Below are 25,926 nucleotides of genomic sequence, written 5' to 3' on the forward strand. Positions count from 1 at the left end.
CCAAAGCAACAAGATTTTCCTTGGAAGCCATGTAAGAAATTAAAGTGAATTGCCACAGTGAAGCTATATAGTTTAAAAAAAAAAAGCAAATGCAAAAAGTGGTTTAAAAAATGTTATGGATTAAATATAATCCAAATTAAGGAGATGCCTTTTTTGAAAATGTACCCCATGAATTTCCAATTAACTTTTTAATCCATATATAGATGGTTAATCAGTGACCCACCATCTCTTGAAAGCAACCCAGAGTTGCCTAGTGCAGAAACTGCTTGCAGAGGAGCTCCTCTGCTGATGGACATCAAGTTCCCAGTTGGGTGCCAGCCCTTCGCAGGGCACCAAAGCAGGACAGAAGGCTTAGTCTTACAGTCCTGAGCAGGTTTTAAGTTGACTTGGGGCCACCTGAAAACCACCATGACAGTATAGCAGGAGGACAGCAGCTGGGCTGCACATGACGGGGGAAGATCATCCAGCTCATATTTAGCATGTGCACTCTTAAAACAATGAACGCTGGTATTTCTGCAAGCGTGATATTATACAAAATACCCCAAAGCTAGAAGCACACGAGCGAAAATACACACTAGAGATGCAACAGGGAGGGCATTTATTTTATTGCTGGTTGCACGTATATTCAAAGACCAGCGCTATTGAGAAAAAGACCAACATCAAATAGAGAATGAATAGCTGGAACAAAATACACTCTCACCACTGGACCCACGGATGATTCCCTGGGGAAACCCTTACAAAGAGGGCTCGGTATTTCTCAAATAAGCTTCTGTGTATATTTTTCCCATGTGCAGTTTTATAGATCACATAGTAATGGAAATCAAGAGAGATCCTGAGGGTACAGAGATGGACTTCACAGTGCGCCACCAACAAAGTAGCTGTTTGTAGAATGGGAAACAGCAACAAGCCTTTGCAAACAAACAATGTGGAATTCTTGGCTAGAAACAATGGCTTTCAAAAAAAAAAAAAAAAGACAATTTCTTTCATGGTATTTCCAATGGCCTCATCCTGAATGAATCCTGGCCATGGAAAAAGCAGTTGTAATAATATGGGTGCTTCTGGTGTCAGGACACCCCCCCCGAAGGTGATCCCAAGAGCACGCGTCCGTTTGTGGGATGGAGCCCGGTGTGTGTGAAGCTTAGACGCTTGCTAGGAAATGCCAGAAGTAGCTTTAAATGAATAAACAAACATATGAAAAGCAGCAGTCAGCACACTGAAGTTAAGAGTTCTTCCTTCTTTTCCAGAAAACTTGCTTTTCTGAAATACATTTTCCCCCCTTATTTGTAATTTCATCTTTTCTAATGCTCGTTGAATGGTCTCCCATGCTTCTGAACTCCCAGAAAGGTCCTTCTCAACCAGTCAGACTCCACCGAGCCAGAAAGCCTTGCCGTGCTGGTCCCTGGAGACGCTCCACAGCTTTTTGAGTGCCACAAAACTCAGTCCCCCTCACTCAGTGACTGTTCTGGGAGGTTGCTTTTGGTTTTCAAATCAAGGCCACACCTTGTTGCTGCAGCACGGAATGGCACAGTCTTCCCTGTCTCATGCAGGAAAATGAGGAAGGTTCTCTGACACAGATTAAGTCATTGCTGTGCTTTTTTATGTGCCCCAAATTGTATTTATACAATGAATACCTGTATTTTAAGGCACAGCAGCCAAGCTTAAACTGCAAGCCCAACTTGCCCTTACGTGTAGGAACACCTCCGACCTGTAGGTCCTCCTTCTCCCCAGAAGCCTGCCCACTTTCTTTCCCATGGCTTATCCATATTCTGATCCTACAAATGGCTTTTTCCATATACTACTAAACACAGTTTTCCAAGAAACAGGCAAATTCCACCTTTCTCTCATCTTTCTTGCAAAGCCCATTCCTAGCTGGAACCATTTTACTTTCTCCATTCCCAGCTCTAACCATTTTACCTTCTAGTTAAGCCAACCAAACCTGGAGATGCCACTGGAAAAGAATCAAGCTGTGTGTTTGCTTACACAGTCTTTCTGTATTTAGTGAAATTAGTAGTTACTGTTCACTACTGTTCCTGCTTACACCTGAGTATCTTACAATACTCTGATGTTCACTTGTTTTTTAAATATTAACATTCCACTCGCCAACATTGGGCCAGCACCTCATGACTGCAGAATCAAATCTTTGCTGATTTGTCTCAGACACAACAGTACCTGAAATGAGAATTCAATGTCAGATGAGGCACTAGAATATATGCTGCTACAGCAGACACACTTCTGGCTGTAGAGCTTATTTGCTTAAGAAATTGGTATAAGGTATACCAGGAAAAGCATATGTTTCCTAATGCAGAACAGGCTTAGCTTTAAGCTTTCTTGTGCTTTTAACTGTTTCAGTTTGCCCAAATAATTTTCAAACTTCACATGACTAACCTATTGCTACAGGAAGAATGAAGATACGTGTATTTTTATTTTTTTTTTTTTTTTTTAGATAGAGGAGAGATGCTCTAGAGAAATGGAGCAAAGGCGACATTCACATGGTTTCAGAGAATCTCAGAGTGGTTGAGGTTGGGTCACCTGGCCCAAGCCCCCTGCTCAAGCAGGGCCACCTACAGCGAGTTGCTCAAGACCATGTCTAGACGGCGTTCTCTTACCTTCAGTTTTTGAGCTTCTCCTCTAACTTTCAGCAGCTCTGTGATGGAGTCCACGAAGCCCTGGTAATGGAAGTTGCACATTTTCTCAATCTCACGATCATGGTTTCTGATTCGTGCTTCCAGCTTCTCCATGAAACGACCGTGTTCTTCTCCATCATAGACAGACCTAAAAAGAAGATGCCAACGTTGGTCAAGATTCTGATATCTGTTACTGTTGTTACTTACAAGAAATATCCAAAATACAAGATTTAAAAAAAACCCCAACCCTTCTGTGATAAAGAGATAGTTCTGCTTTTTATTTGCATACACCGGGCACCAAACTCAGGTCTGAAAACCTCTCTATTCCAGCCCTTGTTTTCCTTCTTCCACCTGTCAAACACCAGCTTGATGTTCCCCCAGAGACTACAACACGGTCAACCCAGCACTGAATCATCCAAAGCAAAGTCTTCATGTTCTGTCTTTGAGCTCAGCCATCTCTGATCACTATCTGCTGTCGTATGCTGTAACACTGTGGACAATTTTCCGGACATTCTTTGGGCTTCAAGAGTAAAAGCTACAATGGAAAAGTATCCTTTCTAGAGCTGCCAAAATCCATTTCCCTTCCCACCCCCAATTTTGCCAGCGCAGTCAGCCCTGTTGCTGAAAGGCCAACGCTGCTGAAAACTAGCCAAACTGATGGGGACACCTCAATCCAAGGGACAGCGTACACTGTGCAAGTTGCAGGGAACAGAGAATTTTTGGTACAACCAAACAAAAACACTAGTGTTAAATTTAAGGTGGAAGTTAAAAAAAAAAATCTATCCTTTCTATTTTCTTAAATTCCACCCAACCGGCAAGAGAAGCTTGAATTGCCACGTGAAAACACTTTTTGTTCTGTCCATTACCAACACTCAAAATCTGGTAATGATGATTATTCCCAACCCTTTTGTAAAGTAGCCTAGAAGGCGACACAGAAAGAGCCACTGTGCAGAAGCAATAGATCACGACTGCAAAATAAGCAAATCTTATTCTAGAAAGCAGAGGGATTTTGTCACACCCTGAAATGGTATGGGGTTTTCAGGGGGTTGTTTTCTTGGGGTTTTTTATAGTAAACATTTTCTACAGTGTGTGGAAATCCCACCCTTAGACTTGTTGTTGTGAAGTTTTGAGGAGTTTTGTGAAGTATTTTGAGGAGCAGTGCTAACTCCTAAACCTGAATTCTCTCCCAGGCTGAAAAAATTCAGTACGCAGTGAGCTTTATGGAATCTGAGCTTGTACCGTGTCAGAAAGGAAGGGTAAATTAATTATGCATTGGACTCTATACAGCAATTAGAGAATAAAAGATGGGGAATAACAGAGCTGTAACAAGCTGTAAAAATTTAAAAAAAAAAATTACTAATTGCAGCAGTGACAAGCAACACTTCAGAAAGAACTACAAGGAGATGAATCCAACTGGACAAGTTAAATCCTTCTGCCTGCAGAAAGTGATGTGATCCTTTGGTGTGATCTGTGCTGACAAGTCACGTCAGAGCATCCCACCTCTGCAATCCACAAACGTCTCAATAACAAAATCCTAAAACAGGAATAAAGCTGGAGGAAAACTATTTATTTATCATTCTTTAAAACCTGCCTTAGCAATTTCAATTATACAATTTCAGTAAACCATTCTCAATGGCAAAACAAAAATGCCAAATCTTTATAAACCTATTTAAAACTTAATGTGAAATAACAGTCACCAAGAAGTCTTCAAAGGTGACCGTATTGCCTTCTTCATGCCAAGGTAGAAGCTGGCTGGTGCTAAAGGTGAAAAAGAGATATAACTTCCTCAAATTATATGAATGCCACCACTAGCATGATGCTAGTGTTTTTTTCTTAGCGTTTAGCAGAGTTTTGCTGGTGAAATACAAAAGTTGGAGACAGAGTGCCATCTAGTGCTGCACAGCCTCTCTGCAGGGTCTCATGAAAACGAGGCACCTCCACTCTAACGAGCTCTTAATTCAATGATAACTCACACGCGATAAGCAAATAAAGCTAGACAAGTTGTGTTTTCATTCAAGTATAAATTTTTTAAAAACAACCTCAACAGTAATTATGGGTGCCAAATAAACGTGCTTGCAGTCAAAGGAAAATACGTTCGGCATTTATAGAGGATCTACTAAAGGGAAAAAAAAAAAAACCTCAATTATTTACAAACTCTAGGCCATCAGACCTTTATGTCTTAGGTTAGTCATCTTGGAGATGGCTAACCTAAGACAAAAAGGTCTGATGACTAAAACCCTTTTATTATTATTATTTTTTTTAGTCAAACACTAGCATTAAAAAAAAAGTTGGTGACAGGCAGCAAAGAAAACCCAGCGTCTTAGGGCTCAGCTCTAAACTTATATTTAAACAAACTCTGTAACTTCCCTTCTGAGGTCTCCTATTCATCCACAACCCCTCCTCCAATGCACAACCAGCATCCTTCACTTCCATCCTCTCCCTAACACACAAGCAAATGAGCAATAGCCAAGCAAGTCCCAGAGAAACCTCAACATACTCCAAAGTTACAGGATGTTAAGGTCGTGCTCTGGATTGAACATCACCATATAAGCAGACAACAGGGACTATGCAGTGACTCTTCACTCAAAATAAACAACATAGGGACTCAGTTTGATCGCAAGAAGAACAAATCTCTCCCCTGCAATCATGTCAAAATACCCCTTAAGTCCCAAACTCTACCATCATCATCTTTGGTTCCCTGGCTCTGGTAGAGGTCCAAGTTCTTCAAGGTGTTTCTTCAGCTGCCTGAGCTACAGCATCACTCTTGGAAAACCATCCTTGTGATACCATGTCCTTGACATATGTGGACTGTTATCAAAGCAACTGCCAGCTGTCTCAAGACCAACTCTGGTTCTCACCCGATGCACTCAACCGAGCACCTTCATTACATATTTCTTCGTTTTCAGGATTACCACATCTGGGGCGTTATACATCCCACTCTCTCCTACTAAACCTTCAGGACATCCGCTGCCTTGGCTCCGGATCTAAAGGTCTCTCCAGCTGCTCCTCTTTACCTCATTTCTTCTGCCTATACACTCTGCTTCTAGAAACAGGGACAGGGAAGGCATTTACCCCTGTGCTCAGCACTGGTGAGGCTGCCCCTCAATCCCTGGGTTCAGTTTTGGGCCCCTCACTCCAAAAAGGCCATTGAATGACTCGAGCGTGTCCAGAGAAGGGCAACGGAGCTGGTGCAGGGTCTGGAGCACAGGTCTGATGGGGAGCGGCTGAGGGAACTGGGGGGGTTTAGTGTGGAGAAGAGGAGGCTGAGGGGAGACCTCATGGCCCTCTGCAACTGCCTGAAAGGAGGGTGCAGAGAGGGGGGATGAGTCTCTTGAGCCAAGGAACCAGCGCCAGGACAAGAGGGAATGGCCTCAAGCTGCGCCAGGGCAGGGTCAGACTGGCTCTTAGGAAGGATTTCTTTGCAGAAGGGGTTGTTGGGCGTTGGAATGGGCTGCCCAGGGCAGGGGGGAGTCCCCATCCCTGGAGGGGTTGAAGAGTCGGGTTGACCCAGCGCTGAGGGATCTGGTGGAGTTGGGAACGGTCAGGGTGAGGTTAATGGTTGGACTGGAGGATCTTCAAGGTCCTTTCCAACCTCGATGATTCTGGGATTCTGTGAAACATCTGTCCTAGTTCAAACGCTAATTATAGTCTGATCTAGATCTTCAGTTAACTGTCCTGAAGTGCCTAGTAATTCAGAAGACATTAAAAGGTGATGCATGCTAAAATTTCTATAGAAAGAAAAAAATCTGACATGTATGCCCACTAATAATCACAACAGCACACAATGTAAAAATTAAGTAAAGAAAAGAAAAAGAAAAATTAGATTTGCTTTGGCCTGTTCCTTCCCTTGGTTGTAAAAAACAAAGCATTGTGACAATGCTATAGAAAATGATCCTTGAGGCTGCTTTTTTTTTTTTCTTTGCTATAAAAAATTGCTAGTCAGATAGCTTTAGTAATAAGCCTCTCCCACAAAAAGCCTTTTGATTGAAAAAGTCTGAGGAAGAGAGGTCTGTCCCACATGCACTTATCTTATAACTCTGGAGCAGGCTGTAATTCTCCAGTTGAAGACTATGCTCAGTGACAGATCTGTCTGGTTTACATTTTTAAAGTACACTGACTAAACAAAACCATTTAAGATGACTTTAAAAAGTTCTTGGATTGTACTGTTAAATTTCACAATTTCTGCGTTCATTAAAAAAAATCCACTTCATTTTTTTTTTTCAAAAGGTCAACTGGAAAAATCTTTCCAGGAAAGCTATAACAGGCAAGCGCATCAGGAGTTCCCATCTGCAGCCTTGCGTTATTGCAGAGTTTAGCCCCGAAAATAGGGGGAAACCAAACCCAGCCCACACCAAGCGGCCAAGCCATTAACAACGGGGATGCTGCAGACGTGGCACAGCTGGACGCTCAGGTGCCTTTTCGATTTTCCGAGCAGTGGCTCACGCAGAAGCACGATGTGTTGAGGGTAAACCCTCCCCACCCTCACCCTGTCCCCGCATCCCAGAGCTTCACTCGACTCTGCCTGTACTCAATCCTCACTGGATACTCTACTGCATTCTCAATCACTTCATCACCCACAAGAGCAAAAATTGGGGAAAAAGCAGAGGTTTGGGGATTACAGCCCAAGAGAAGACGGAAAGAGACAACAAGCTCAGCTAGAAACCTCTTCAACACGTGGTCAGAGGCAGGACATCTTGGGTCCTGCCACCAAGCACCAACACAACCTATGTTCTCTCCAGCCGTGCTTTAGACTTCATCTGGCTGTTCTCAGGCTGGCAGGTCCCAAACCAGACACCATATACACGCTGAAAAAATGTCAGAGGAGCTTAAAGTCATTGCACATGCATAAATTACTGCTAGAAAGTATTTAGAAACTAGCTTTGCAGGTCCTTCCTATGTCTCACGCTCAACTGGCTACCAAGAGGGCTTCAGGCAGTCTCGGAGAAGGCCAAGACACGAGGCTAACCCTGCAACTTCATTCCCAACGAGAGCTGCCTGCAGGATGGGGACTCAGAAATAACCTAAATAAATTCAGCTGAAAGTACAGAGGAGGGAAATCTCTGGGGGCAAAATGAAAGAGATCTGGAACAATGTGAGGAGGACATTCTGGGGACAGTGGAACAGAAGTGACTTGCTTTTGTTTTCAATTAATAAATGGAACAAATTCCTGAGTCTGTTGTGGACTTCAATTTTATTTTATTTTTTTTTCCCCTTTAAACTTCTGTAGTGGTTTTAATCCCTCAGAAACATTTTCTTCTCATTAAGCTACATAAAAGCATTAGCAGTTTGTTTAATCTTATTCTAACTTTTGTAATAAACAAATTAACTACTGAGCAATGCAAAAAAAAAAAAAAAAATTCAGGAATGGTGCAACAGCTCCATGGAAAAAAGGTCAAAGAAAGTTTGCAGGACTAATACCTGTTTAATATCTAACTGTCAGTTCACAGCTTCAGGCCTTGAGCTTCACAAAGTTTGTCCGTGCACTGACACAGCAGTAGCAAGTTGTACTCCGAAGACACCCCGCTTACTCGTGTATTACACCTGAAATTATCTCAGGGGAAGAGCAAGTGTAGAATTTGCTTCTTGTTTTCATTCTGCTAATTAAACAGAATTTAAGTCTACTGTGTTCTGCTGTATCACACACATAAGTTTACATTTACATCACGAATACAGAGAAAAAAGCAATTTTTTTTCCTTTTTGAAGTAGTATAAAATATTTAATCATAAATATTTTTCATTCTTATACTTTAGAAAGCATTCCCACATGTACTTTTCCTACTTAAACCCACTTCTCTTGCACACACCACCATCATATTTTCAGTTTCCAACAGAAATCATTCCAATCACTAAAATACAGCAAAATATCAGCAATATCCCGTTACCACAAGATGCTGGAGTAGAAAACAAAGCCATTTCTGAAGAGCACCACTATGCTTTATGATTTGGCAGGATAACCCTGGTTTCATAGCTGGAAACACCTTGATTTCCGCAAGGTCCTGGCCTGGCCCCAGCGGATATTCTCACAGCACTCCAGGAGGAACACCACACAGAAAATTACCATAAACCACATGCATACACTACTCAGAAACCATCCTAAAAACCATGTTACTTGTCAATGACTGGCCTCAGCCAGAAGGAGCTTTTCAACAGGGCTTCTACATGCATTTGTTCTGGGCCTGGTTTTCTTCAGCAGTTTTATTAGCAAATTGGAAAATATAATGCAAGCTGTATTTTCGAATATGTTGGTAACACCAAAGTGAAGAGAGTCACAAGTCTTCTGGAAAGCAGCAGCCAAACCTCGAGAAACTCGAAGTGTTTCCAGAAGTCAAGAAGGATGAAGGTCATTAAAGGCAAGTGCATGGTAGTGGTCCAAGGAAAGGTCAAAGTCTGTAGCGCAAGTACAACAGGATCAGAGGGGAGGCAGGACAGACCATGAACTCCCCACCTGCAATAGCACCTTATTTATTGGCCCATGAAGAGCCAAAGATTTAGATCTTAAGATTTAGATCTGAAGAGTCAAAGGGCTGGTGAGGACACGGGGAGCTCAGAGCCATGGAAGAAGTTCTCTGCTATGATAAAGAGGGAGGAAGGTGAGGAATTAAGCAGAGCTGTTACAGGAAAGATGAGAGATAAGAACTAGGGTGGATTTTGTGATGAAATGCAACTGAAGGTAGCCAAAGCCCTGGAAGAAAGCACACTGGGACACTGGAAACCCTCTTCATCAGAGTTTAAAAATAAGTTGAACAGATGTTTGTTCAGGGATGGAGAGAGGATTTGATGCTGCGTCGGGGGAGAACGGGCTGTGGGACTTCAGGCTCTCGGGCAGTACCACCAATCTGGGGTGGTAGAGCAGTTCAGCAACAGATAAAATACCTTCTGTTTGGTTGTTGGGGTTTTTTAATTTCTTTTTAAGCAGGGTCAAAAAATCAGAAACTTAGAGAACCTCAGCTCTTCTCCCTATTCCCCACTGAACTGCCAGAGAGCAGAGCGGAGCAGAGCACAGACAGGAGCACCAGTCCAACCTCACACCCTCCCGCATCCAACACAAGAGCCCTTTCGGCCTCACCAGAGGAGTACAGTATAAACTCTAGACTACTGACAGAATACAGCCAGGCGGGCTCAGAAAAAAGCCAAACTAAAACACAATTTATCATGCAGAGGCACCTGCCACAGCAGCACTCTGGAAGCCAGCACTGCAAGCCAGTATGTGGCTGTAATATCATGAAAACAGAAGAAAAAACATTGTGTGAAAGCAAAGTAGGGATATTAACATGCAAAACTCTTGTCTTTCAGAAAGTCTCTTTTACATTACAGCCTTTATCAGCACCACACCATACATAAGTTCTAGTCACACCTGAGCCCAGACATTGCATTTGCAGAGTAAAAGACTTGACCAGTCTCAACATCAGTGAAGTGATGAAAAAACTTAAAAGACCGGAATACCAGGACAAGGCGACAGGCACAAACCACCCTACAAAGCCACAGTCAGACCAAAAAGTCTACCTGAACCACCAAATTCCAGAAAGGGTCAACTTCTGTATTTCTGTATGTGTCTACAGACTGCAGGAGAGAGAAAAGAGGGGAAGGAGTGGTTCCGAAACTAGATACAAGACACTGATATTTTTGGTGCAAATTATCCCCTTCCTAAAAAACATTTAATACCCTCTCTCACCGTTCAATGCAAAAGCTATGACATCAAGTTAAAAACCATGCACGTGGCCCCATCTTTTTCAGAGAGAACACAGAAGATTGCAGTTCAGCCACACCTTGCTCCCCACTCCCAAAGCACTGCGAGATGAAGCCCATCTCCATCTCAAGGGTGTTTGAGACAAGCACTTTCTACCAGACACCACTCTACTCTTGCTGTGAGATTCACCCTACCAGCAGCACAAGAAAGAGAAGAAAATGAACATTTGACAGTGAAGAAGAAAGCCACCCTCCCAAAGCATACACACATCAGATTACTGATAACAGAGTATCATTTTTATAAATTTTATGGAATTAGTATTTTACCCATTACATCCATAAAAGCAGATCAGATTACCACAGAAAAATTTTAATGTCTATACTTGCTGTGTTATTGTCCAATAAATTTTTTCCCTACTAACAAAGTTCATTTTGTTGTCTTATGCATTGTTTAAACAAGCTGATTTTTTTTTTTTTTGGTGCATTCTTGGCTTTAAGTCTTGGACGCTCCTTTCTGCTGTGAAGCAATGTTGTCATAACATCCAACAGAGGCACAACAAATCCTCGAGACACGCACGATATTAAAGGCGCTGCATTATAAAACCACACAAAGCTCATTCAAATCGACGGCAGCGTGATTGATAACTTCCACGCTCGAAGCGTGTGTACCAGCGCCTTCGCAAGAGGACTGGGGCAGCAACCCCAGCCCGCACGACACGCGGGCTTACCCGCTGCTCACGCGTGGTCTTCAAGGCCAAAGCAGCAGCTTCGCTACCTCCATCACCTCCACGGGCGGTCCGGAGTACGACAAACAGCACTTGGCACGGATGGCCCTGCCTGGCAGCGCGCGGTGCTCGGCAGTGCCAGCTTCCAGCTCCATTCCTCTGGCAGGAGAGCATGGTTCATTATCAAGGTCAATGCAAGGTCTCACTCGCAGGCAAAAGTTGAACGAGATGGCACAATTCAGCTCTTCACTGCCAGTTCATTGTGTCGAGAAGTTCCTGACTTCCAGCGGCAGACGGATTTGTGCTCTGCATGCAGCTTTGCCAGTGGAAAGGAGCTTTCTGCCAGCTCCTACTCCAGTCCCACTAACTTCTACCTCCCTGTCGCAGCCCTTATACCCCCTCCCACACCACCAGCACCCCAAAAAGAGGGAGGCTGCTTGGAAACATTTTTGTAACCTTGATCAATTTCACAGAATCACAGAATCATCCAGGTTGGAAAAGCCCTTGAAGATCCTCCAGCCCAACCATTAACCTCACCCTGACCTTTCTCAACTCCACCAGATCCCTCAGCGCTGGCTCAACCCGACTCTCCAACCCCTCCAGGGATGGGGACTCCCCCCCTGCCCTGGGCAGCCCATTCCAACGCCCAACAACCCCTTCTGCAAAGAAATACTTCCTAAGAGCCAGTCTGACCCTGCCCTGGCGCAGCTTGAGGCCATTCCCTCTTGGCCTGCCGCTGGTTCCTTGGCTCAAGAGACTCATCCCCCCTCTCTGCACCCTCCTTTCAGGCAGTTGTAGAGGGCCATGAGGTCTCCCCTCAGCCTCCTCTTCTCCAGACTAAACCCCCCCAGTTCCCTCAGCCGCTCCCCATCACACCTGTGCTCCAGACCCTGCACCAGCTCCGTTGCCCTTCTCTGGACACGCTCGAGTCATTCAATGGCCTTTTTGGAGTGAGGGGCCCAAAACTGAACCCACTCATTGAGGTGCGGCCAATTTAATCAAACCAGATTAGGAGTAATCACACAAGTGGCTCCAGGAGGAAACTTTCTGCAACAGGGACTTCTGGCAGAGACTTGCTGACCCAACAGCACAACCCAAACTAGATATAGCTCGCTTTCATTTACAGCCTAAGAATTGCTTTCTAAAACTCACGTGCAGGTCTCAAATTAGAAAACACATAGGCTTCAGTTGCCTAAATATAGATGCCTAGCACCCTTTGAGACACCTGCCTAGGGCGTGTCAGCCTGGCACAGGAGCTGCAAAGGCCCACTGCTTTTTTAGAGAGGCAGCTGGAAGCCAGACAGGATAGATGCCGGCATTGCAAGCAGCATTGGGTACCTGCATTTCTGTGGCCGAGTCACTCCCCACGTGCATTAGCTCAGTTTAAGAATGAGAAGTTTTTTGTTTGGGTGACAAACCCACAGTTATATGTGCCAGAAAGCAGAGATTCTGAGGGAACTGAGGCAGCTGGTGGAAGAGCTCACCAAGCCACTTTCCAACATTTATCAGCAGTCCTGGCTAACTGAGGAGGTCCCAGGTGACTAGAAGTTAGGAAATGTGACTCCCTCTGACCCACCTTCTACAAGAAGGGCCAGAAGGAGGATCTGGGGAACTACAGGCCTGTCAGCCTGACCTGGGTGCCAGGGAAGGTTATGGAGTAGATCATCCTGAGTGTCATCACGCAGCACATACAGGACAAGCAGGTGATCAGGCCCAGCCAGCATGGGTTTATGAACGGCAGGTCCTGCTTGGCTAACCTCATCTCCTTCTGTGACAAGGGAACCTGCTTAATGGACGAGGAAAAGGCTGTGGATGTGGTCTACCTAGATTTTGCAAAGCCTCTGACACCATTTCCCACAGCATTCTCCTGGAGAAACTGGCTGCTCATGGCTTGGATAGGCGCACTCTTTGCTGGGTAAAAAACTGCCTGGACAGCCGAGCCCAAAGTGTTCTGGTGAATGGAGATAAACCCACTTGTCAGCCCAGTGTTCCCCAGGGCTCGGTACTGGGGCCAGTTCTGTTTAATATCTTCATCAATGGTCTGGACAAGGGCATCGAGTGCACCCTCAGGAAATTCACAGACAACACCAAGTTGGACAAGAGTGTTGATGTGCTGGAGGGTAGGAAGGGTCTACAGAGGGATCTAGACAGGCTGGAGCAATGGGCTGAGGCCAACTGTATGAGGTTTAACAAGGCTTAGTGCCAGATCCTGCACTTGGGTCACAACAACCCCACGCAATGCTACAGGCTTGGGGCAGAGCGGCTGGAAAGCTGCCCGGTGGGAAAGGACCTGGGGGGGTTGGTCAACAGTTGGATGAATATGAGCTGGTGGTGTGCCCAGGTGGCCAAGAAAGCCAACGGCATCCTGGCTAGTGTCAGAAATAGTGTGGCCAACAGGACTAGGGAAGGGATTGTCCTCCTGTACTCAGCCCTGGTGAGGCTGCACCTCAAATACTGTGTTCAGTTTTGGGCCTCTCACGACAAGAAAGACCTTGTGGTGCTGGAGCGTGTCCAAAGAAGAACAACAAAGCTGGTTCAGGGTCTGGAGCACATGTCGTATGAGGAGCGGCTGAGGAAACTGGGGGGGTTTAGCCTGGAGAAGAGGAGACTGAGGGGAGACCTGATCACTCTCTACAACTACCTGAAAGGAGGTTGGAGCGAGGTGGGGGTCAGTTTCTTCTCCCAAGGGACAAGTGATAGGACAAGAGGAAATGGCCCCAAGTTGTGCCAGGGAAGGTTTAGGTTGGATATTAGGAACAATTTCTTCCCCAAAAGGGTTGTGAAGCATTGGAACAGGCTGCCCAGGGCAGTGGTGGAGTCACCACCCCTGGAGGTATTTAAAAGACGTGTAGATGTGGTGCCTGGGGACATGGTTTAGTGGTGGCCTTGGCAGCATCGGGTTAATGGTTGGACTTGATGATCTTAAAGGTCTTTTCCAACATAAATGATTCTATGAGTCTGTATATGCTCACAAATCGACTTGATGGATGTACTTGAAAAGGCCTCCCCAGAAGATAAAACTGGGAAAGGAAGAATACATTTATTGCATTTCACTTTACTCTTGCAGTTCTCCAATGTTTCATTTCTCCAGGCAGACACTCCACCACATCCCCAGGACCTACACACTCAAGCTAAGACTTAATAGTGATGCAGAAGAGTCTCAAAGCAATGATGAATTTTCAATTAAGCTTCACAAAAGCTTCGTCAGAAAGGCATTTTACAGACTGTATTTCAGTTGAGGAGGGAAGTGAAGTGACTTTAAGGCAAGACAACAGGTCAAGGACCAGCTCTAGGAAGAGAATCCAGACCCAGAAACTCAGGGCATATCTGCTGGGGTTTAGGAGCTCGATAAATAACATGCATTTGCTATAAAAACCAGAATAAGCTGAGCCTAGCCCTGCTGAGCCAGACCCACTCAACAGGAGCAGCATTCTGGACTCCCAGCAAAACCAATCAACAGGCCTCTGTAAAACAAGAGTCACTAACCCTCCCTTAAACCTCCGTTGTCCCAGGGTTGAGGTTTGGGACTCTAATGCTGAGTTTCGGATGAGTAAACCCTTCCTTGCCAACAAATCTCAACATCCTCCCCAAACTACTGCTCACTTCTGAACTGCAGTGCCATAATTGAAAGCCCATCCTCTTTCTAACTATAGATGCCTACTCTGGCAAACTCATCCGGAGGACATGAGACATAGTAACAGCAACATCTTCAGAGAGGATAGCTGGATTAAAAGGCAACAGTGTTTGGGATGTATGACTACCAGAGGAAGCCCAGACTCTCATTCCCATGCAAATATTTGTGTTTATTGAAGAAAGGAAAAATAGTAATGGGCTTAAATTGCCCAGGAGAATTAGGTTAAACTTTAGACAAAGTTTTCTAACCATAAAAGTGACAGAAATCCAAAAGGGATTATCAAGACATGTCACAGAATCTCTTTAAATTGATAATTTCTAAGAATGAAGTAGAAAAACATCAAGCAGGAGCGGTTTAGTTGCATTTGCTGCTGGAGAGACCAAATACCTCCTCAGATAGGGAGAGGATTGAGTAGGCAGCTTCTTGAGATCCCTTGAAGCCCTGTTTTCTATAAATCCAACCTACAGAATAGCTGAAGCTCTTTGGAAACCACCTGATCTCAATCAATGCTGTACTAAACCCTGAAGCTGGAAGAAATGGTGTCTCTGGCCCCGGGTGCTAAACCCTTCCGGGGTTTCACAAGAATTTCAAAGAACCCAATTCAACTTTCACTGACGGCAACACACAAATTCCTGTTTCCTCCATTTGTACAAGATTTAGTTATAAAATACTTTAAAGCCTTCTTAAGCGTGCGCTTTTGACAATGAAGAACTTTTAGACTATATATTACTGGAAAAATAGAGCCACCATAAAGCCACAGCCATCTCCGGGGTGGAATACAGCTATTCTATGCCAGACAAGATTCTGAAGGAAACGAAGAATAATTACCCTAATTGAAAATATAATAGAACGCCTTGGTTATAATGTCCCTATTAAAGAACAAATTTCAGATGATAAAAGACATTAAGAGGGAGAGCTTGAACAAATTAGCGTTCGGCCTCCAAAAGAGCCAGGAAACGTAAGGAGCAACCCAAAGCCAGGCAAGCCAGAAGAGCTACAACAAACACAAATGCCCCCAACTGAGGCAAGTATGGAGAGAACTGGCCACGAGCAGAGCTTTCAACTTCCCTCCTCTTTTTGCGAGCACAATGGAAACAATTCCCCCAAGAACAAAAGCGATGCGTCAGCAGGCCCTACTCTCTCAAGCTCTTTCAAGTTGGAAGGACAGTTGATTTGCACCATGTGTAGGATAGGAATGCTCGCTAGAACCAAGCGAGATAAATTTCATCCCATCCAAGCTGGTTAACATTAAGACAGAGATGAATCATCTTTACAATGCCTGTAAACAACACTGTTTAAAAAAAGGAAGAAATCTAATGATACACCCTAGTCGCACTTACTTTGCAGGAAGTTTCTGAACGTTTATACCATATGTACTATTGTTAGGAAAAGTGTCGAAATAAGGGGGCAGACACAAACCCACAAGAATTGGAGGATGTGGATGTAAAGCCACCACAAATGTTCTAATCTCCCTTCTGCTGTGCCTGCGATGGTGTTCCAGCACGTCTAATCCTTTACGACAGGCAGAGGCTGGGGGGAGAGGACACACTCAGAGTAATGGCATAGATGTACATCAGATGTGCTATTTATAACGAGAGACAGAAAGCTCAATGGAGTCATCTGCGCTCTCTCTGGTTGACTCTCACTCTGACCTTTAATGAAGCACTGATTTTTAAAAAGGGAAACCAAAGTATCTGAAACCACAACAATATGGGTTACCTTTATTTGGTAACTCAGATGTGAAGGAAATACCAGCACCAGAGCACTGAACACGCAAGTCCCAGAGCTACGCAAGTCCCAGTCAAAAAATTGACTACACAAGATCCCGGACTGGACAAAGTGTCTTGGATGTGTCAGGACACTGAAAGGTGTCCCCGCTTAGCTTATTCAGAAGGAGATTGAGAGGCAATTTAATTACTAGATGTGAGTATATTTAGGTTCTTTTAAAAATCAAGTCCCAAGGAGCTGTTTAATTCAGGGAAGAAAATCTTAATAGCGTAAAATCACTTCAATGTTAAGCCAGATAAATTCAAAGCAGAAAGGAGGCACAATAGTTTTGTTTGCATGCTTCCAGAGCCCTTGGTAGAAACCAGCAGAAGAGTGGAGGAATCAACCTCTTCAGTTAGTATCTTCCAAACTGGCCCTGCTCAGCACAACACACACTAACCAGACACGTTGTCTTGCTCAGAGGCATAAGAGTGAAAATTTACAGGCTGCAGCGTACAGATAAGTTGTGCAGTACAACCTTAAATACATCTTGCCCTGTAATGGGGTACATCCAAGTCTTCTTACCCTGACAGAACTCCACACCAGCAAAGAGCTGCTGTTCCAATATTTTGCAACACGATGATCTGGAGTAGTGGTATAACCCCAGGGATCAATACCGGGGGCAATACTGTTTAACCTCTGCGTTAATGACGTGGATGTGGAGACGGCGCCCCCTCAGCAAGTTTGCAGATGATAAAACTGGAAGGAGCAACTGCCAGATCAGAGGGACTTTGGCAGGCTGGAGAAATGGCCCAACAGGAACCTCATGACAAATGCCAAGTCCTGCCCCTGGGGAGGAATAGCCCCAGGCACCAGTACACACTGGGGGTGACCAGCTGGGAAGAAGCTCAGCAGAAAAGGACCTGGGGGTCCTGCTGGGCACCAAGCTGACCATGAACCACCAGCATGCCCTTGAACTAAAGGCAGCCAACAGACTCCCGGGCTGTTAGGAAAAGCGTTAGCCAACAGGTCGAGGGGAGTGATCCATCCCCTCTACTCAGCGCTGGCAAGACACATCTGGAAACTGAGTCCTGGCCTGGGCTCCCCAGTACAAGAGAGATACGGAGCTAGTGGAGAGCATCCAGTGAAGGGCCACTACCATGATTAAGGGATTGGAGCGTCTCTCATACGAGGAAAGGCTGAGAGACCTGGGATTGATCAGCCTGGAGAGCAGAAGGTTGAAGGTGGGGAATTCTTTATTAGTATATATAAATATCTGATGAGGGTTGGGAGGATAAAGACAACAGAGCCAGACTCTCCTCCTTGGTGCCCAGTGACAGGGCAAGGGGCAACATCCAGAAAATTCCATTAAATGTAAGGAAAAAAAAAAGCCAAAACTTGTTTTACTGTGAGGGTGATCAAACATAGGAATAGGTTGGCCAGAGAGGCTGCAGAGTCTCCATCCCTGGAGATATCCAAAACCAGACCAGACACAGTCCTGAGTGACCTGCCATAGATGATTCTACTTGAGGGGTAGGACTAGATGATCTCCAGAGGTCCTCCTCAGCCTCAGGTATTCTGTGATTATGTGGATATTTTCACCAACAGAGATCAGTCACCAGGCTTTTCTTTCCTTCTCCACCTCTAAAAAAAAAAACCTAAAGTAAAATATTTCAGCATTCAACAAGGCCCAGCAAATTGTTAAGCTGATGATGAAACAGATCACAATTTAAGAGATTCTTTCAGATGTTCTTATCCAAGCAGAAATATTGCCAAAGAGAAATAAAGTTGTAAAATATTACTTCCAAGTTACAGTGAAATAGACAGTGTTTCTAATCAGTCTGGCATTTTAATGGGTATATCTTTATAAATTATGTAAAATAGTTTAATGTGACATGAAGAGAGCTACCTCTAAAGGTCTGATAGTACTGTTCCCCGGGAAAGAAGAAGAATCAGGTGAACCAAATTGAATGTTTTATTCCTTTATTCTATAAATGCCAGGAAAGCCCCCCAGGCAGCAATATCCCAGGTTACAAGAGTCACATTATTTATGCCCAGAGGACACCACTATTAATAATCGCAGCCACCAGAAATGAAGATTAACTAATTCAGGTAATTCCTCTTTTTTCAGAGTACAGTTACCCCCTGCTAATGCCTCTATAATAACAGCAGCAACCCTACAACAGGCAATACCTGCACGAGAGCACTGATGGACATCTGCTTTGCTTCTGGGTTTGTTTTCATAAGTCAAACATCCCCCCCCCCCCCCCCCCCCCATTTTGCCATTTAAAAATCACTAGTTTTTAGACTGTTAGCTAATCATCTTCTAGGGACAGGATACTGTCAGAATCCAGCCACATCGAGACACCTTCACCCTGTAGCACCTCTCACAATGGGGTCCTGCTCTTAAACCTCATCTTCCTCTTCTTCCCAAACACGGCAAATTTCAGAAGGGTCCAAGACATCAGCAGATGAACACGCTGTTTTCATCCCTGCTTAATGCAAAGACCAACCAAGTCTTGTTTCTCCCAGCCTCCTCTCCCATGGTTGATGGATTTCAACCACCTCATGCTATGAATGAGATATTTATACTGTCCATGTGGATTCTTCAGTGTCAAGTGAGGCACAAACCTAATCTTTGTGGTCTACCAGACCATCTGCCTTCACAACAGCTGTAGGATGTCAATACCTTTGAGACTTCCCCACCTCTGTCCAACACACTACAAAGGCAGCCAAATCCAAGTACCCTTAGAGAGGTAACTCAGAGGCATCAAGACCAGTTTTAGCCTGGGGACCACTTTGGGAACAGAGACTAAAGGACATTATCTCCACCACTATAATATCTTGCAACAAGGACAATAAAAGAGGCACCAAGTGGGGTAATAGGATGACAACAGAACCAGTGCTGGCATCTCCCACCCCTCTTGGCTCACCTCCTGTGATCATAGGGAAACAACCACAAAACCTGTCACACATTTGGGACTGTCAAAAACTTCAGGTTTCCTGCAGTTTCTTCACACACACACAACTATGGTCCCTGGGTCTAGACAAGTCATTCCTCCTCCAGCTAGGGAGGAAGGAGCTAGTATTACTGCCTTTAAACACTTGGAAGGGAGAGCAACAAGGAGTGATGAGATGTGGTTTTGTTTATTCTGGCATATAGTTCACTTATTCATGCCTCAGCTATAACAGATTAATACAACAAAACATCAGAAGACATTCAGACACTGGGAAGTGATTTTCCATCTCATCTCTGATAAGCATTTCACTAACAGAAAGCTTAAGGCTGAAAGCATGCTTTCACCTTCAGTATTTCATACACTTTCTAGACGTTAATTACACAAAGGATTTGCAGTTCCAACACAAGGAAGAGCTACACGGACCTAGGTAACAGAATCACAACTTGCCTACAAGCACATTATAATTCAGTTAAAGAACAGAAAAAATAAAAAAACCAACCCAGCTTCCTAAATGCTGCACAGACACCATCCTATAATGTATTTTTTTCTTGGAACCAGACATCCTGTTGATATGCTGTACAGCTTTATAGAGGGAGGTCAGTTATCCAGACTCCCCAACTACTCTATATAAAGGCTTCCAGAAGGATTACTTCAAGTGACCCCCACGAACAGACAAAAAAGAAGCAGTGGGAGGTGGTTTTGTCGGCAATTCTTTTGCAGTGTTGATTTTTGCAGGCCGCCTTGCCTTTCCAAACGAGATAGATTCAAACCTTGCCTGAGTGAGATCATGGAGGCACTTCTCCAGCTCCTCCTGCTCATCTGGTCACAGACTGATAAATGACTTAGACAGAACTCAGTCGAGTCAGGCCAGTCCTCTGAGCCTGGAGGAGCTGGGAGAGCTGTTCTCCTGCCATGCTCTCCTTCAGGAGAGAGCTGCAAGATACGGGATGTTTCTATAGTGGAGGAGACTGTTTAGTCCCAAGCAGAGACCTACAAGTCAACTGGCACCCAAGGTCCTGAGGACCCCCAGAAAAAGGCCACAGGGTCAGCAGCGTAGGAAGGGGTGAAATAGTAATGCAGGACCATGCTCTAAGATCTTTCAGGCTACTATTTAGCAAAAAACAGCACAAAGAAAACAAGCCCCATGCAAGATGTGCTGACAAGAGCTTAATGCACTGGACACTAACCAGAACAGCAGCACCAGGCCAAGAACGGAAAGAAGAGACCTCTGCCAACACCAGAACTGACCTTACCAAAGTCGAGCAAGCAAGACAGATGGTCCATAGGTGCCCAAAGGCTCTCCCCAGTTACAGGGAAATACAGACCACTAAGAGGAGGCACCAACAAACATTCTGCTCCTGAACTTGTGAGATCCTTAAAAGGGCTTTAGGGCAACACGTTTTAGGAGTCACGACAGCTCTGGGTTACAGAGACAAAGTCAAGACAATGGGAAAACTGGAGGGAGACTGGGACACTCGGGGAAATTTGGGAAGAAAGATTGCTCTTGGAGCACAGCTTGGCTAAAACAAGCTCACCACACACACACAAGCACACACTCCTCAGAGGCAGCACTGTACAAAGCAATGGCCATGCCAATACATGGTCAGCTAAAGTCCTCACCAAGCCTGTGTTCAGCCAGCGGGATCTAGAAAACAGATTTTAAGCTGGTGCAGGGTCTGGAGCACAGGTCTGATGGGGAGCGGCTGAGGGAACTGGGGGGGTTTAGTCTGGAGAAGAGGAGGCTGAGGGGAGACCTCATGGCCCTCTACAACTGCCTGAAAGGAGGGTGCAGAGAGGGGGGATGAGTCTCTTGAGCCAAGGAACCAGCGCCAGGACAAGAGGGAATGGCCTCAAGCTGCGCCAGGGCAGGGTCAGACTGGCTCTTAGGAAGGATTTCTTTGCAGAAGGGGTTGTTGGGCGTTGGAATGGGCTGCCCAGGGCAGGGGGGGAGTCCCCATCCCTGGAGGGGTTGAAGAATCGGGTTGACCCAGCGCTGAGGGATCTGGTGGAGTTGGGAACGGTCAGTGTGAGGTTAATGGTTGGACTGGAGGATCTTCAAGTGCTTTTCCAACCCAGATGATTCTGTGATTCGAGTCAAGAGGAAAGTCACAAACAGGGATTAAAAGACTGAGAAGGTGAAGCCACATGTGCCAGGTATGTGGGGTGATTCAACCATTGCCAGAAATCCTGGGGGCTCCTTAGCCCACGGGATGATTGCTCATGTTCAAGCTTTCTCACCAGCTCTTCCACAAATGCCAGCTTGGTGGTTTATGGCTTACGGAGCACAGAGGAGGGGGCTTTGGAAGCAGCAGACACACCCCCAGTAAGGTAATTCACAGCCACTAAGGGACACAGCACCGACAACAGCGAACTAAAAACCGAGATTATCGCAGCCTTTGGACCACCAGACCTTTAAGTGGCACCGCCACCCTGTGTTGCGATGGCTGAACTACACTGAAGTTTAGCTTCCCCCAAAGCACAGCAACTGTCAAACAATGGGTAATACGCTTTTCAGCATCAAGGCAGCTAAAGCAAGGCCAGCTTTATTATCTGGAAGGCCTCAAGTTGAACTCTGCACGCAGAGAAGCTGAAGCCAAGTATTTCACGCTGATGCATGATCCAGACTCCAACTGCAGCAGGTTTCGTAAGAGTTGAAGCCAGACACAGAATCAGCAAGAGGAAAGTTTGCTCAGACAACTGAAACCTGAACAGCAGAGTTACCAAAAGCAATTTGGAAATAGCGTATTGCCTCCTGGTTGAATAAGCTCAGCTCACCGTTTCACAAGACCTCACTGCGTTGAAAATGAGGACGGCAGCTTGGAAGCTTTGGTTCCTACTTGTAAAGGTGCACCCAAAGTGTGCGTTCTGTAGTATTCCTGTAGTATAGTATTACCAAGGATATCTCAAAACATTTGTGTTTATTTTGGGATCAGCGGAATACTTCTTGAATCGTGTATATGTTAAAACAAGAACTTAAACCAACTGCATACCCTTAAACGCTATCTCTTATCAGAAGCTACCAGAACATCTTACAAACACCAATCTGCCTCAATTTCCCTTTGGAGGGAAGCAAGCACCATGTGTATTTTACACCCTGGCAAACAGGCACAGAAGAATTAAGCGACATGCCTATGGCCACACAACAAGCCTTGGCTGTGCCAGAAAGCAGAGTGTCTCCAGCCACCAGGCCTTTCCCCAGGAGCAAGGGGAAGACAAGGAAGCTTTAACTTCACCACAGTAAGGCACCAAAAATTTCAGACCGTGAACCAAGTTGGTTCTCCTCCAACCCCCCTCAGAAGCACAGATATTCAGCGGTCAGTTATTCTAGCCTCCAAAGCAAGACAGAAAACACACCAGCATGGAGCACGAGGAATTGGAGCATGATGGAACAGCACAAGCTGTGGCATCCATCGGCCGTGGCAAGTATTGCACGCTTGAGCTGTGCAAGCCCCTCAGCAGGAGAGGGGAGCAAACACACATCGTTTATCCCAGACTGCTCCTGCCAGTCTCCACCACCTCCCATAAAAAGTTCCTTCTCCACGTAATCTCATCATCTCCATTATCCCTCGTTCCACTTCCACCTCCCAAATTAAACAGCCTCCAAGCAACAACAAAAGCAGCTTCAGAATAGGGGAAAGCCCACCATAACGCACAGACAAGTTGTCCCAGTACTGCTTTCCTAGAAATAGTGCTTTTATAACGAGCATAAGCTGTCCATGCAGATTCACTAATTAAAAGACAACTGTTTTCAGCTGCCATCTGTGCAGGTAAAGGTGCAAGTGCCCTTGTGCAAGACTAAACTGTGATAGAAAAGTAATGGGGGTGGCCCTAGAGACATACAAGGCCACACACACCCCTGCAACAGCACCAAAAACAACTATGCCCAAGTTGTTCAAAGGGTTTAATCCTTTCTTCTTCCCCCATTTGCAGGAGCCAGTTGCCAACGATTGTTTCTAGCAGCGGGGAAATTCCCTTGTGTGCTCCCAACTGCAATTGTTGCTCTGGAGCTGAGCACATTCATCCACCATTGCCCGTCACCATCTGATGGCAATTGTCACTGCGGAGCTGAGTCACATTCACACCCTCCTCCTCCTCCTCCTCTGCTCAAGTCAAGACAACATTCCCCCATTTCAAATAACCGCCCTCGTTACAATTCATTTCAGTGAACTTAAGGTTGGGCTTTTTCTGAACTGGTCCATTATGTATGAAGACAATTTATATCTTTAACCAAGAGTTTTGGGGAGAAAAATCAACCAGTGCTGCTGCTTTACAGCATGTTGTTTAAGGATGCAATTCTTCATTACTTTAATTACTACAATAACAGCATGATAGCACAGGAGAAATTAGGAAAATGACCTAATATTTATGGGCAAACATCAAATCAAGACAGCATGATCAGCCTTGCAGCAAGGCATCTTTTCATCCTGTGGTTTTTAAAAGTACAGGTGACCCAACAGCATATATCAAACCTATTGGATCATTGCAAATAAAGTTATTATATTGGCAAGCGAGCAGTGAGGAGCTAAGAGAGCTACAGCAGCAGCAATCCTGCATAGCTGCCAGAGTAGGGAGCTCTTGGTCACGCACAAAAGTAAGCTGTCCCCGCTGGCTTGGAGAGAAATAACATTTGTTCTGAATTTGCTTTATAAAATCCCAGCGAGAAGTGAAGTATGTGCTTGTTTAGGCTTCAAACTGAGCTACGCACAAATTTCAGCTTAAACATACTTTCATTCACAATGAACGACGTCGTTTCAAAGCGCAGCAAGTCTTAAGTGGCTCTTGACCCACGTATAAAGAGGCTGTAGGACTATTTTTTCCTCTCCTATGTTCACTAATTCTGGATGAGGTAACAGGATCTGATCGAGGGCCAGGCAGCTGTGGAGGCTCAGTGTCCAAGAGGCAGATGCTGCAGAGAGCAATCAAAGACCAAGGCTCCCACCAGAGAGATTTCACTCTGTATTTATCAATTAATTTAATTTTTTTTTAACTATTTTCTCCTTAGGAAAAGCTTGAAAGCAGAGTTTTAGCATATCAGGTAGCAACCATGCTGACAGAAACCTCTTAAACATTAAGCCGCACATTGGGCAAACACATTTTTTTAACATCTAAATGGAAATAAGGGCCTAAAGGGGTTGTTACTACCAGGATGTTGCTCACTCTAGGAGTAAAGGGAAGATGACTTTAGTTTGTACAGGCTGTCTCAGCTCTGCACGCACAAGCTAAGAGGCAGGACACAAGACACTTGCCAATCGCCAGGTCCCAAGTATGACAAATTTTTAAGGAAGAATACAACCACTATTTATCATATTTACTGCCTTTAATACAGCAGACCTTCGCACTGCTTTATTAAGATAATTGGTTCAGCAGCTTGGCAAGGCAGAACAGAGCTGGGTACCCACAGCAAGGAGCAGCCAAATGCTGAGGGCTGGAGAGGGCTTCCCAGGGACCCTGGGGACCCAGCAGCATTTGCTGCCCCACTAAATAGAAATTAAAAGGTCTTGACCCAGCTTTACTGCTACCTCCTATATCCTAGAAGTCAGTACTTGTGGACTTCAGTTCATCCAGCTTGATTGATTTCTTTCCTAGTTGCCTTAATCTATTTAAAGAACTTAATTATCCCAGTTTTTTACTCTAATTAAACTTGGCTTCCTCCTCCTCTCCTTCCCCCCCTTCTCCTCTCCTTTTTTTTTTTTTCTCATTTGAAAGCCTTACCATTTCCTTTGGGAGGTTACTATTAGAGGATCTGGGCAGATCTAGGCAGCTCTGCTAACTCAAAGGCCACTCACAGAATCCTACATTATATGGCAAGGCCATCCCCTCAGCAAGCAAAAGAAGGGAATACAAGCACACCCCAAGCTGGATGAATCGTCTTGGGATGTAGCACACAACTCAAAAGCACTAAGTACCCATAAAATCAACTGTGACATCTTCTGAAAGATATACTTGACTACTTCATGGGGTTGGGGGTTTTATCCTGAAAGCAAGCTTCCAGTTGTTATTGTACTTTGCGCTTTTACACACTGCAGAGTACAGAGCTGAAAGAAAGAAATAAGATTTTATAAATAAATATGAAACATCAGTATCTGGATGATGACCAGAGGCATCAGAGCCTTCTTGGTGGTCCTGCAAGAACCTGACGAGCAACCAAAGCAATGAGTTTGTCAGTGTTGAGCTAGGGAGGATGGGAAGCAAATACAGTACAGAAAGCAAGCAATCGCACCAGGGAGGAAAAGCCCACCAACAGTCCTGGAACAGCAGCAAGAACGCTATAGGAGAGGGGGGAAAAAAAAAAAAACACACACTATCCGACCTCACTTCTGTGGGCAACTGTGACAGAGCTGCAATTTTAGGTCTTTGAGCTCCTCGCAGACATCCAGAAGTAACAGATAACCAAAGCAGTAGCCAAACAAAATGCAGCACTACCCAAGCCAAACATTACAGATCCCCATCTGAAAGCACGCTTGATGTGATGAAGGGAGCACGCTAATATCTGTTTCTGGAACTATCAAGAAAATCTCCCTTCCCTTCTTGTCCACTTGCAGGTAAAGCCATCCAGCACATGTCGTGAAGAACACCAAACCCAAGCTCTG

General features: G+C 45.0%; 1 protein-coding gene across 6 annotated transcripts in view; it reads right to left on the reverse strand.

Annotated features, from left to right (window-relative positions):
- The window catches only part of EXOC6B (exocyst complex component 6B), a 353,199-nt gene that overhangs the window by 295,177 nt on the left and 32,096 nt on the right, over positions 1 to 25,926 (reverse strand). For all 6 annotated transcript variants that reach the window (XM_074821745.1, XM_074821746.1, XM_074821743.1 and 3 more), the window contains exon 2: positions 2,607 to 2,772. In XM_074821745.1, the coding sequence (XP_074677846.1) occupies positions 2,607 to 2,772 (166 nt within the window). The remainder of the gene's footprint in view (positions 1 to 2,606; positions 2,773 to 25,926) is intronic.

Source organism: Strix aluco, chromosome 4 (assembly GCF_031877795.1).
Source record: "Strix aluco isolate bStrAlu1 chromosome 4, bStrAlu1.hap1, whole genome shotgun sequence".
NCBI lineage: Eukaryota > Metazoa > Chordata > Aves > Strigiformes > Strigidae > Strix > Strix aluco.